Raw genomic sequence first — 14,264 nt, 5'->3', positions numbered from 1 at the left:
CACCATTCTCATGTACATGAGGGGTAAGGTAGATAATGGAGAACTCTGGTGGTCTGGGAGATATCAGGTACTTTCTTTCTGCCTCCCCCCCCCTCCCCCCCGCAAAGGACCATCCTCTAAAAATAACAGATTCTAGGACAAGATGGCTCCATGACATACCTGCCATCAAGTCTGTGATGGGCATCTGTGAAAGGAGAGCACTGACTGCTGCCACACTGACCTCTAACCTCTATATGAGCATGACAAGCATGCGCGCGCGCACACACACACACACACACACACACACACACACACACACCAACCATGTAACAAATAAAGAATATCACAGGAATGGAATGGAGAAATGACTTATCAGTTAGGATCACTGGCTCCTCTGATTGGGGTTTAGATCAAATACCCACATGGTGGCTCACAAATGTCCATGGTTCCAGCTGCAGGAACCTGAATCTGCCCTCTGCCGGCACCGCCATGTGTGATACATAAGCATACAAGCAGGTGAAACAGCATACACATAGAAAACCAAGGAACGTCACACTTTAGAGGAGTAATCCTCACTTCCAAGGCAGTTATTGTGGCTGGCTTTAATGTCAACCTGATACAAATCAGAATAACCTGAGAAGGAAGCCTTGCTTTGAAGAACAGTCCAGATTGATGTGGGAAGCCCTGCCGCAATTGTGGCGACACCTTCTGGTAGGAGCGCAGATTTACAAAGGCTGCAAAGGTGATTTGTGCCATCATTGCTGCTCACAGAGCAGCGTTTTTTCCCCAGGAATTCTGGAATCCAGCACCGGAAGCACAGAGGCACCCGGTCACCCTCAGTGAGACAGTTATTCTGAGCCTATCCCAACTGTTGACAACCCGGCTTCTCAACATCTCAGGTGTCATTTGGCCATGGTTACTATTTAAAAAAAAAAACTTACTATTGTGCTATTCCTCTATATTTCCATCCCCTTGGTTCTCTTCCTCTAGAGGACCTGACTGAAACAGCAGTGAATACACTGCCTTGACCCAACAGGTATAATTTTTTCTCATCCTGTCCTTGGGCAGTATTATTTAGCCATGCACCCTCCTTTTGTTTCAACTATGTAATACTTTTGACTTCTTGAACCTTTCTATTGCCCTGATGGCAAAAGCATCTCCTGTTTAAGAGTACAAGCTACAAAGTTTCCGAAATGGTCAGATTTATTACATTGTTACCATTGAGAACAGGCTTCTCAGAGAATAAAATTACCTGAATACATGAATGAAAACAGACCCTTTAACATGTGCACAAGGAAAACACAAGTGGCATGGAACTATGTATCTACATATTTAACAGCTGTTAGTAACTTTTGAGATGTTACTGGTAGTTAACACATACACATTGGGGTGAATTCCCATTTCACTATGAAGATACCAAAAGAAAGTAGAGTTCCCCTCGCCCCTGCCAAATTTGTCTGAGTCTTGCAGCAACCCTCCTGGCGTAGCCCCTGAAATGCTGGGTTTATAGGTTTGAATGACCATGTCCAGACTCAGTACTTTTTATAGATAAGAAATGTAACCATTTAAAGTTTGGACAGGGAAAGATCATGACACCTGTGTTAAGAAGTAACATAAAGAAATAAAAACTCTAGGGAGCCTATGAAATGGCTAGGCAGGTAAAAGTGCTTGCCAGGTTCCAAACCGGAAGCCTGAGTTGGACCCTAGTGGTAGAAGAGAACTGAAGTTCTTTGATCTCCACAGCCAGGCCTGCTTTCACACACCCAGTGGTGGTTTGAAAGAAAATGGCCTCCATAGGGAGTTGGCACTATTAGGAGGTTCGAGGCTTTGGGGGGGGGGTCTCAGATGCTCAAGCCATCCCCATCGTGGCACTCTCTTCCTGCTGCCTTCAGGTCCAGATGCAGAGCTCTCAGCTACCTCTCCAGCACCATGCCTTCCTACAAGCTACCATGTTTTCCACTGTGACGATAGTGGACTAAACCTTTGAACTGTAATGTAAGCCAGCCCCAATGAAATGTTTTAAGAGTAGCTGTGGTCATGGTGTCTCTTCACAGCAACAGAAACACTAACCAAGACCCCCCCCCCAAATAAGTAAAAAGAGCTCTGAGAATATATGCAAGGATTTTTAAAAAGCCATTTATTTAAAAAACTGGTTTGTCAAATCACATACACGAGCAGAAGAAACACAACTATTGAAGTGGCCCTGTGATAGACACCAGTGGGGGGCGCTCACACAGTACCTGAAAATACAGCTAAAAAAGGGGTCTGCTGAGGGTTAAGCTTCAGGCTTCTTACCTGACCCCTTGTTGAATGGCTTTAATTAGCATACAGTGAGAGGTAGAGTCCCAAGTGTAGTAGCTGATGCCTCAGGGCTCCCTTTAAACAAAACAGAAATGAAAACCCCTTCCCCTCTGAGCAGGGAGGCCTCGCCTATCATTTGTATCCTCCATACAAAACAGAAGCCAAGTTCCCCTCCCCAACTGCTTCAGCATTCCCAACTGAAAAGTGTGGCGTTAGGCAGTGTGCTTGAGACATTTAGTTTTCTTCACCTTCTGATTCGGACTCTAAAAGAAAAGAAAAAGAAAAATCAGGTATTTTATCAGATTCCCTTAAAATGAGTTTAGAAATGAGCTTGTATGAGCAGTCCAATGCTGTGGTCAGCCAGGGTTTTTTTTTTTTTTTTTTTTTTTTTTTTTTTTACCATGTATCAAAGAGGCAAAAGTTATACTGGAGATCAAAACCCTGCAGAACCTTTGTTTCCCAGTGAACTTCTGATGATGCAACAAGTCCACACACATCATTGAGGAGTTTAACCTTCAACTCTAAGATAGGCTTTCACTCTGTGTTGTCTCCAACACGGGCTCACCCCCTGAAGGTGCTGAAAATTGCACCATGTGTGGCCGAGCCACACCATGTCATCCTCATCTTCTTCCACCAAGTGCATTAATCTGAGTTCCTTTTTCATATCTCTTTAAGAAAATTTTAGGACCTCGCTTTTAGATATAGGCAAAATAAAATGGTTGTATAAGAAAACACATTAAGAATTTTAAGAAATGGGAGGGGGAGATGACCTGAAATAAAGGGATCAAGTATTTGTACAGTGCCCACCAGGGTTGTTAAATGCAGTTACCTTCTTCTGCGTTTTGTAGCCACTCCACAAATTTCTTCATCTGGTCAAGAAAGACACTTTTGCCTTTGGCGGCATGTGCTTCTTTATACCACTTCAGTATTGCCTCTTCGCTCAGAACGTCGGCTGCAGTTGGAAAGCAAGGTTGCCAAGTTACAACAGGAAAATCATGTTTAAAAAAAAAAAAAATCTATGGGTGTGGGGGCGGTTCTGGAGAGGTGGCTGAGGAGGTATGAGCATTTACTGTACAATCACGAGCACAAGAATTCAGATCCCAGCATGGATCAGGGTCCAGAATATGCCTATAACCCCAAGGGTGTGTGTGTGTGTGTGTGTGTGTGAGTGAGTGTGTGTGTGTGTGTGTGTGTGTGTGTGTAGGAGGAGGAGTGCTATGACTTATCACCTGAGCTCCAAGGGTCTGTGTGGGGAGACAGAAAAATTTCTGCAGCTTCTCGAATCTCACAGAGCCAAGGAGAAAACTTGAGCCTCTAGTTCGGGGTAGAATGTGATAGAGGACAAGCAACTGCCTCTTCTTGCCTCCGTTAGGGTCCCCCTCTCTCCCTCCATGTTCATTTCTAAGCAGCACAGAGTCATACCCTTACAATCGGCTTAGTAAATGTTCTGTCAAAGACAGTGATTGTACCACATCGGTCAGGATACAGTGCAAGCCACACAGGTCAGTATTGGGATGAGCAAAAACGAATCAGCAATTCCAGCATTTAGAAACCCATGTCCTGACAAGTTGTATCACACCGCGATTAAGGTACAACTTCAGCTATGAGGCACACACATGTGAGCCTAGGAGCTGGAAGCTGAAGAATCAGGAATGGCACTGAATGCTAAACTAGTTAGCCCACACAGGACCTGGTCTCATAAAACAAGGAACAACAAAATGGCTACTTGTTCTAAATGAGAGTTCATTTTTCTGTTTGTCAAGGAGAAATGGCAACTAGAAAAAGATCAAGGTAGCAAGCAATGATGATGCCAACAAGTAGATAAATGAGCTTCAGGGGCAGGGTCAACAGATAACCCAACCTTCTACACCACACACCGTCATTAAATCATTACTGTGCAATAGTATAATAGCCTATGCCACAGTGCAGTATTTCCCCTGTACCACAGTAAGAGAAAGTGTTAGGTATCTATTATCTAAAAGTATAAATGGCACACCATTAAGTTATCATTAATTATCATGAACTGACACTTAAGGACAGGGAAATATAAAAATAACAACCTACATATTCTTCCAGTGTCCTAACCAGTTGTCTTTCGGGATTGTGTCTGCTGGAAAGAGTTTATTCCATTATATGTACTGATAAATAGATGTAACAATGAAGTATCATTCTAACAACACATTTGTAATTAAACATAATTTTGACTGCTAGATACCACAATAATTATTTAATACAACATTAATTTAAAATATTCGTACCATTTTTATAACAAAAGCATTTAGTTTTACTTTCCTTAAAAACAAACAAACAAACTGGTTTTTAGATTGGGCTCACTGGAGAGATCAGTGGTTAGAAGCCCTGGATGATCTTCCAGAGGACCCAGGTTCAATTCTCAAGACCCATGTGGCAGTTAACGGTCATCTGCAACTCCAGGCCCAGAAGAGAATGGCCTCTTCTGGCTCCCACTGAGACACAGACAAAAGAGCCAGACATATAAAATAAATAGCTGGATGTGGGCAGTTTAGAAAACAGGGTTTTTTTTGTTTTTGTTTTACACTTAAAAAAATCATTTAATACATCATTTTACAAAGGAAAGATGTCTGGATTTACTCATTTCTAAGTGCAGGATACCCTGGTACACAATAGTCCCAGCCCTACAGAATTATTCTTATCCCCCAGCCTTTTTGACGCATCCCATAACCCCTACCATCCCAAGCCCATTTCTTGTAAAGGGCAACAGAAGGTGGTTATAGCACCAGGAGGAGACTTGTTACTATTCAAGACAGCTTTGCAGCGATTTTTCAAGAATGCTAATTGGGTTTTAAGATCCCTTGGAACTGGGAGATTGTGTTTAAGACACTTTTGATTTAGATTTCACTATTTTTTTCAAACTCTTTTGATCACTCACCCCTTAGGAATGCAAGAATTTTCAGTATATATGTCCAGTCATATGCAGTTTTTGTCTCTCTCTCCTCAACTACTATTGTTTGAAAAATGGGTTGGTTATAAGACACAACAAATACCGGTAATTGACAAAAATATAAATGGAAACTACATTTTTCCTCACATTAATGAATGGGGATTGCACACAATGAACCAGACAGCTGATTTCACCTGCTGTCCAGACACTGCTTAGAGGCCTTCTGAAGGCATCATTCATGCAAGTGTTTTATCACCCCACAGAGGACAAACGGAGCCATGCACATACTGAAATGCGATGGAATTGAAATCAAAAGACTGGCAAAGCCATATCAAATATATTATCTGCTAAAATCACATAATGGTACAATGGAGGGTTCTGAGAAGTTAAGAACCCCATGTATAAGCCTTTAATCCCAGCACTCCTGAAGCAGGGGCAGATGGATCTCTGTGAGCTCAAGGCCAGCCTGATCTACATGGTAAGTATTTTTCTGAGAGAAGGTTTTACTCTGTAACTCAGGCTGGCCCTGCCTCCTCCTGCCTGAGTCACCTTGTATAGCTGGGATTCTAAGCAAGAGACACCAGGCTTAGGTTTAAAAAGGACTCAACTCCTGAGGAATGAAGAAAGGGCGGGACATTTTTATCTTACTAAGGAAAAGTGGGAGAGGGGTTTGTTAAAATTACAAGCATAATGTGTTCCCTCAGGCTAGATGATATATTCCCCTTCCTTCTTGCAATTTAGAAAGTCAGGACCTCCTCTGTCTATGCAATTTCCAGCAGTGAACTAGAGTAGCCATATAGCACACACTCATCACACAGATAGTAGACAAACACAGGGACAGAATAAAGAGGCTGAGAACTATTTAGTTTTACAAAATGTTATTTATAGAGTTAAGTCTAAAACTATGCCATTGGAAACTTAAAAAATTCAGAATTATGCATCGGTAGTGTCAAATAGGGACACAAGTCAAAAAATAATTTCCCCTGAGAATCCTGGGAGTATCTCCCAAGAATGGTGTTCGCTTTTTTTTCCCCCTAAAAAACTGGAATAAGAAACTGTTTTAGAAATATTTGTATAAGGATCAGAATTTAACCTATGAGGTTTCTATTATAAATAAGAAAATTCAGCCAGGCATGGTGGAAGGCACCCTCATCTCAGCTCGGGAGGCAGAGTCAGGGGCGGTCTATGAATTCTAAGCTAGCCTGGTCTTAACAGAAAGTTCCCAGACACCAGGGACACTGGGAGAACCTCTGGAGGTGAAGCAGCTGTGAGTGTATGAGGTCCTGGGAACCGAATTTAGTTCCTCAGCGGTATGCACCAAGTGCTGACTCATCTAACACCTCAGTCTGCATTTGAGCAAGTCCTCCATGTGAGTCCGACACAGAACTGGGAAAAAAAGACTTTAAACTCACTGATCATCTAGGCTTTCCTGCCACAAGACAAGAACATCTAAGTCCTTATGGGAACAAACACAGCACGTTTTATTTATGTGCATTGGTGTCCTGTCTGCAGGTACAGCTGGGTGCCATTTGCATGCAGCTCTGGAATAACCCAGAAAAGGGTGATGGCTCTCAGGGAACTGCAGTTACAGACATTTGTTAATAACCATGCTGGGTCCTGTGGAAGAGCAACCAGTGCCCTTAACTGCTCAACCATCTCTAGCCCTTTCGGTTGGGTTTTAAATAGGACAATTATTTGGTGATTTTAAGATACTACTGTCTTTGGACCACATCCAAAAAAGAACTAATAATAGATGATAATGTCAAATGAGATGTAGCAGTTATCATATTTTTTTTAAATTAAAAAGAATTTACTGATTCATATCTAGTTAATTTACTTGTTGTATGCACACTACAGTGAGTCACATGTAGAGGTCAGAGGACAGGTTGAGAGAGTTGGCTTGTTCTCTCCTTGTACCATGTGGGTCCCAGGGATCTAACTCCAGTTGTCACTTCTGGCACCTCTACCTATTAGACCATCTTTCTGGCATGATAACTACTGTGAAATATTTAACTGTCTAAGGGTTTCTATTGATGGGCTACAACCCCTACCAAAGGGAAGAAAGGGTTATTTTAGTTTACAGCTTGTAGCCTATCATGCAAGAAAGTCAGGGCAGGAACCTGGTGGTCACATGCTGCTTACTGGCTTGCTCCTTAATGCTTATTCTGCCTGCTTCCTCATGGCATGCTGGACCACCAGCCTAGGGGTGGCACCACCCAAGTGAGCTGGATCTTCCCACATCAATCAGTGATATTAAGAAAATGCCCCAGATGCTTGTCTACAAGGCCACACTAGTGGGGTCATTATGTCAACTGATGTTCCCTTTTCCAAGTGATTCTAACTGCTATCAAGTTTGCATACAACTAACCAACAAACATGCTCTGCAAATGTAAAATATCATCACCCCCGCCCAGACACTGTAAGACATATTTGTTTTAGGAATCTGGATTAAAATTAAAACGCACAGTGAAATACCACTAAGCATTTAGAAAATACCCATTAATTAACCATGTAAAAAAATTGATAACAAAAAAGTCTAAAGTTATTATTCTAAGCAGACAACTTTGGAGGAAAGGGGTGAGAGATACATGTTTACATAACCCTAAGTAAACTCACTTGCTTATCAAAGAAAAAAGTCATGAAAATGAAGGGGCCTCATTGAGATAAAAGAGATCAGGGTGTGGGGGACACAGGAGTGGATAATGGGGTATGTGTGAAGACGATCAAAAGACATCACACGTTCAATTGATACGTGCTAGGAAAAACTAAGAAAAACAGCAGGTGATTTTAAGAATACAAAGGGGAAAATAAATGTTTAGCTTATATTACTTTATATTTATGATATTATGCTACTTATGTATGTAATAACTTCTAAAGAGCCTTTTGTAATGTTCAAAATGGATCTCCCAATTGCCCCTTCTCCTTATTAAAACTGCATCATCTAGGATCACTTTTGTGTGTTGTAGGTATGGAGACTGAGATCAGTTAGAGCATTTAACATTCATTTTTAGTGCTCGTTGTCATGGCAACCTAAACCTTATAAATACAATGAAAAGACAGTAAATGTGAATACTTAAAAATAGCCTTGCCTTGGAAAGACAGGAGAATGGCTGGGCCAAATAACTAAAATGTCAAGTGAAAGGCTAATTATTCCAGTAATTTTCAAGTCAGCCTTATGGCACCAAAATGGGTCTGAACATTGAATATATATAGCATTTTGATAATCACTGTTATTAGAGCTAATATTGTTGTAATTCAGAAGCAGACTCAATTATCTTATATAATTACATTGGTTCACTATAGCCAAGAAACAACCAGTTCATGCCCAGTCTTGTGGCATCTTTGACCAGTAAGAACTGTTCAGATGCTCAACTAGCAAGGGTCCTGATACAGTGCACACCAAGTACGTGCCTTCTCTTTCTGTGAGGTGGCCAACCCCCAAATGACCAGCAGTTAGAATCTTTAGCAAGAGGTCCTGATGCAGAGCACACTGAGTACATGCCTTCTCTCTTTCAGTGATGTGACCAGCCCGCAAATGTTCAGCAGTTAGCATCTCTGCTGTTCCTCCCTAAGGACAGGCTTGCGCTCTCTGCCTTAACCCAACTCTGCTCTCAGAGCTCACGCCAAGCATAGAGGCACAGTGATGAAACACGACATTACCTTTATAAAAGAGAACCACGATCTTCTGGAAGGCTTTCATGAAGTGGATGTTGTCATAGCAGTATTCCTGAACCTTCTGCAGGAGAACAAGCTCTGACTGGCCTTGGGAACTGAACACAGCCAGCAGGGGAGCGTATTGCTAGAATAGAGCAGAGGGGAAAGGTGTGACTATTGGAATCTAACAGCACCTTGGAGTTTCATTTCAGGGTTGTTATGTTCAATCAGATCGAACTGTATACCAGTGATCTCACTGGGTCATTTTCACCGTACCCACAAAAGAGACCAAATAAGACCATATATATTGCAGACAACTCCAACCCCACGGTGTACATTGGGCATTGTGGCAGTGGAATCACATCCTCAGGGCTATGGTGCAGCCACGTCTGCAGTTAGGATGCCACGTTCCTTCCTGCAGTCCCGGGCACCACAAGCCACCCAAAGCGTCACTTTCTGTTTTCTCCACATCCCCAATATCTTTGGTTTTTTGTTAGTGATGGATAGCCATTGCTTTCTCTGAGACCTACTTATTTCCATTCCTGGAGACTTCTCTGTCATTGTGGCTGGGACAGATCGTTTCCTCTTCTTACCTCACAAACACTGTATGGCCATTCTGAGCTTGACTTATTAATTGAACTCTACACGAAAGATCTACGGTTCCCACTCACCTTAATGCAAAGGCAGGCTACGCTGATCTATACCTAAAAATATACCACTGACATAATCAATCTACTTCTCTAATTCTAAAGTCTCATTGTTTATTTAAATAAAAGATTTGGGTATTTTTTTCATATGAAACCTAGTCAATAATTAGCTCATATTTCTCTTTAATGTTCGACCCTAAGAGTGACTCTGCATATTTCTGATCTTTTTTTTTTTTTTTTTTTTTTTAAGTGAGAATCCACTTTGAGATGTTTCATGTTCTCATATTTGAAACACTCTAGGCAGTGGCAGATTAGAAAGGAAAAAATGTGACAGGACATATTTACTTTGGTTCAGAAGGAAATGCAGTTGGCATCTACTTGTTCTTTTGTTTCTCATTGTTTGTGACAGGGTCTCTTGTAGCCTAGACTGGATGGATCTTCCTGCATCCACCTTCTGAGTTTTGGGGTTTTAGGGATGTGGCACCATAGCCAGCTCTCCCGCTCAAACCCTCAGGAGGGACAGTGAACCCACCAGAACTGGTTCTGACTTAAGACCCAATCATTACCTTTAGGTGCTTAAGAGCCTGCTCTGCAACGAGTTCCTCCTTCTTGTTCCACTCAACAGCATTCATGATACAGGTCCAGAGAAGCCCGATCACGGCTGTTTCTGGGAGCTCATTCCTTTTCATTTCCTCTTTGACATAAAGCACCACCTACATTTCATGGAAAGAGAGTCAGCAAGCAACAACAGCAGACTAAACTAACGCTCAGAAGCTAGGGTTATTTCTCTCACTGGCTTGATCAATAAAAGGTTTGGGGCAGGGTGGGAAATGCTGTGCTCAGCTTCTCCATTCCTGATACATACCCTCAAATGAGGAAATGAAAGAAAACTACAAGATCTATTTTTACCTCATTAACTCAGTTCTAGTCCATGCTGGGTGGCATGGACTAAGAGAAAGACTTTGTTTTCTAGATCCTAAGTATAGGGATGAGCCCCGGGGCTTCAGTAGAGTAAGGCACATGAGTCCTAACTTCCTTTGAGTTTGAATAATGCAACAGGTCTGTGAATTTTTAATCTCTATTTCTCAAAATGAAACTTCTTGATAATGCCTTGGACTTGCACAAATCCATTCCCTACAAGATATTCTCTAATTCCGTCTTTTGAGATGATTTCCGTGCTCCATCTCAGTGAAAATTCAATTGGTAAAGAAACTGTTAAGTGTGAAGTACAAGGTAACTCCCCCCCCCCATCCTGTGTTCTGTCTTTCCAGATTGGGAAACTTGCTACATAGGTGAGGATGACCTTGAACTTCTGTTCTTCCTCCCTTTACCCCCCAAGTGCTGAGACAGGCCACCACAGCTGGGTTATGAGGTGTTGGCCCTAAGCTATGCATGTCAAGCAAACATTCTACCAAGCCAGCCACACTCCAAATCCTGCTATTTTCTTTCTTTGATTCATGTTAATCCAGCAATACTCAGCAGGTTATCACCTCTTTCAAATTAGGCATTAAATATTAAAACTTATTCTCAGTTCTGACATCTGGAATGCAGGTTCACCTAACAATGTGTTTCATTCATACTCAAATGCTATCCCTTTTTCTTACTGAGATACAATAACAATTACAGGTTAAGTCTTAGCAGTGATTAAAAGCTACACAGTCAGTATCTTGGGTATGCTGGTCCCCAACTAGGAATACACTTTCCCTTTCCTTTTGTGTGAGAAGATAACAACAGAGGGTTGAGTAGTTCTCAAGAAGTGGCTGGACCATCCCAGGCTCAGAGCTGCCTGCAGTTCCCAGTATGAGTAAGAGCAGGGGGCAGGCCTGTATCTAAAATTGGCACTATGGTTTTCCGTGTAGGCCCCCATGGAAAGTCACACAGAACTCTAGTCTAAGTACGGCTGGATACAACTGCTGAGTGTAATTGAGGCCATGGATGCGCAAGTATTTGTTCTAACACCTCCACCTGGTGGACAGTTACCAATGTGAGCTTCCCCAGCTTGCAACGGGTTAAGGAGCCAGGAGAAGCTTAGATCACAGAAGCTGCAATGCAGGGATTTGAGAGTAAGGAGGAGGGGAGCACTCCCCAGCTTAAGTCTGAGTTTATCATATCATATAAAAGGAGTGTTTCTAAGCCTCAAGAATCTTTCCAGATGCATAAGCAGTTACCACCATCTAACCCATAGGAAACTATGCTGACATATGGTTCCAGAAACCTACACTTTTACACATAGCTTTCGTAAACAAGGTACTGGCCCAAATGATTATTCTCTGTGTGGATTTGTGTTTTCTTTTTCAAAGGTGATAGAATACAATCCAGTGGAGCTCTTGCTGTTCATTTGCATTGGGTTTGACTCCAATCACCATGAAAATAGAAACAAGGCCACACATTCGAAAATACCCTACCCAGACGGATACAAAGCACTAGCTAATGCCAACACCAGGTAGAGAATCCACAAGAAAACAGAAATATTGCCCTGGGGTATTCTAATAGCAGATAGCCAAGTCTATGTGTTAATGAAATTGTGATAATTATAGCAACCTGGTAAAATGGGCCATTTGAACCAAAATAACATTAATTTTTAGAATACCCCAAAATGTAATAAAAGAGGATCTTGAATGAGTGCTTTGAGCCAACCCAAATGCTAGGAAAAAGGGGACAGTGTATGTATATCAATAAACACCGGGGGGGGGGGGGAAGCTGTTCTATATGACCTTGTAATTCTTCCCATTTGTATTTGAATACACACACACATACACACACACACCAGCGTGCACAGTATTTGGAGTGCTGGGGATGAAAACCATGAATGCTTCTTCAAGTGCCCCACCAGTAAACACCTGTACCCATCAAGTGTGTATACTGTGCTGGAGTTCACCAGTCTCCTTCCTCCCCGAGGGGGCCATGCCCCTATCCTTCATCCCCATAGGTTGTGCAAGAGTTCACCATGGCCTCCTACCTCCTTGATAGGACATTCCTGAGACAGTCGCTCTTGCAGCTCCTTCTGCAGCTCCTTCCTGGTGCCCAGTGACTGCTGGACTCGGAGAAAGTCTGACAGCTCCTTCAGCCCCGCGTCAGTGAAGTACTTAGCAAAATGGTCCACACTCTGTCTGTTCACTGGGAAGAGTTCCTGAAGGAGAAAAGGAGCTGTATAAACTCGATGGAATCTCTGTATTCACACACTTGGGACCTCTTCTGCAGACAGGAAGATGACAGCTGCACCACAGCTGAGTACTATTCCTAGTGCAGACACTGAGGTGAGCACTGTTTAAAATAAGACATTTTATAAAGTGGATTGATTGTGCCAACACACCCACTGGCTTTGATCACTGGAACCATCAAGCCCTTTTTCTTCACTTTAATCAGTAATAGCACAGGCCTAGATTTGTTTGGTCACATGAGAGATAAAAACTCTCACTGGGAGTTGGTGGCATGATCCCAGCAGAGTTCCAGGATAGCCAGGACTATACAGAGAAACCCTGCCTTGAAAAACAAAACAAAACAAAAGAATAATCCCCCCAACACAAATCCAAAAGAACAGAATAGTACTTGAGTTGTTTTTAAATTGTGAAGAAAAACCAAATCATTAGCCACTCACACTGCTTCCTTAACTGGGATAGTTTCTTTCTTTAAAGCTGAAATAGTGGGGATCACTAGGGAACATCAGTGGTTCCTCCTCCCCTAAAATGATGGGGATCACCAGGGAACATCTGGGACTCCTCCTCCCAGCAATGACCTCCATTCTCATCCTGAGCCAATGCTGCCACACACTGTTCAGAAACAGAACAGGAGCAGTGGGATTCCCATTCTCCACTAAGTTCTGACTGAGACTCAAGTTAAAGACTCCTCATCAACTGCCCTGTTTCTTTCTTTTTGGTTTTTTTGAGACAGGGTTTCTCTGTGTAACAGCCTTGGCTGCCCTGAAACTCACTTTGTAGACCAGGTTGGCCTGGAACTCACTAAGATCTCATGTGCTGGGATTAAAGGTATGCACCACCATCACCCAGAAACTGCTAGGCTTCTTACATCATTCTGGTGGGATATTTTGTTAAAACAACAAAAAAAGAGCAAAGCACCTTAGCTGCTTTCATATTTTCATTGCTTTATTTTACCCTACATAGCCTGGCACTTGCTAAGTAACACTTAGTCATGAGCTAATCCTGTATTAATCCAGTACCTAACTATGGCAGTAAGGGAATTTTCAAAGCTCTCACAATTTTCAAGTTGCAGTCAAGTCTAAAAAACAGACATGTGCTTTACATTGGTTTGATCTGCATGCGTGCAGCCAATGGTTCTGTAACCCTTCCCAGTGGGAAGATCTGCCATGGGGTTGCTGCCAGGGAGAGGAGCCACTAAGGAGAGGAACACAGGAGCGGCTGCCAGGCCCCTGTCATCATCCCCAAATTTCCCTCAAGTCATATATTTTATGTCAGAACAGAGTCTGTGGGAACATCTATCCAATGTTCACATGAAAACAACTTTCTCACCATACAGAGACTTCATTACTCAGGGGAAGGTCCATTTCATCTTATGGAGTGGTCCCCCTCCCCCCCTCCCTGAGAATGAAAGTGTACTGGCACTTCCTTCATAGTAACTATTTAAAATACAAGCGTTTCTAAAGAAACAAATCAAAACATCAATTATCTGTGAATCTATCTATCTATCTATCTATCTATCTATCTATCTATCTATCCATCCATCCATCTATCTATCAGCTATTCATCCATCCATCTACCCATCCATCCATCTGGTCATCTCTCTCT

The 14,264-nt window shown here is 42.3% G+C and overlaps 1 protein-coding gene across 1 annotated transcript in view; it reads right to left on the bottom strand.

Annotated features, from left to right (window-relative positions):
- Window positions 1-2,093: 2,093 nt before the first annotated feature.
- Bzw2 (basic leucine zipper and W2 domains 2) overlaps window positions 2,094-14,264 on the bottom strand; it is a 53,035-nt gene continuing 40,864 nt past the window's right edge. The window contains exons 8-12 of the mRNA XM_051175090.1: window positions 12,461-12,631; window positions 10,068-10,214; window positions 8,861-8,999; window positions 3,110-3,232; window positions 2,094-2,543 (exon numbers count right to left, since the gene is read on the bottom strand). Of these exons, the coding sequence (XP_051031047.1) occupies window positions 2,515-2,543; window positions 3,110-3,232; window positions 8,861-8,999; window positions 10,068-10,214; window positions 12,461-12,631 (609 nt within the window). The 3' untranslated portion in view covers window positions 2,094-2,514. The remainder of the gene's footprint in view (window positions 2,544-3,109; window positions 3,233-8,860; window positions 9,000-10,067; window positions 10,215-12,460; window positions 12,632-14,264) is intronic.

Source organism: Phodopus roborovskii, unplaced genomic scaffold, assembly GCF_943737965.1.
Source record: "Phodopus roborovskii unplaced genomic scaffold, PHOROB, whole genome shotgun sequence".
In the NCBI taxonomy this organism is placed as follows: domain Eukaryota; kingdom Metazoa; phylum Chordata; class Mammalia; order Rodentia; family Cricetidae; genus Phodopus; species Phodopus roborovskii.
This window is presented reverse-complemented; position numbering and strand designations above follow the sequence as displayed.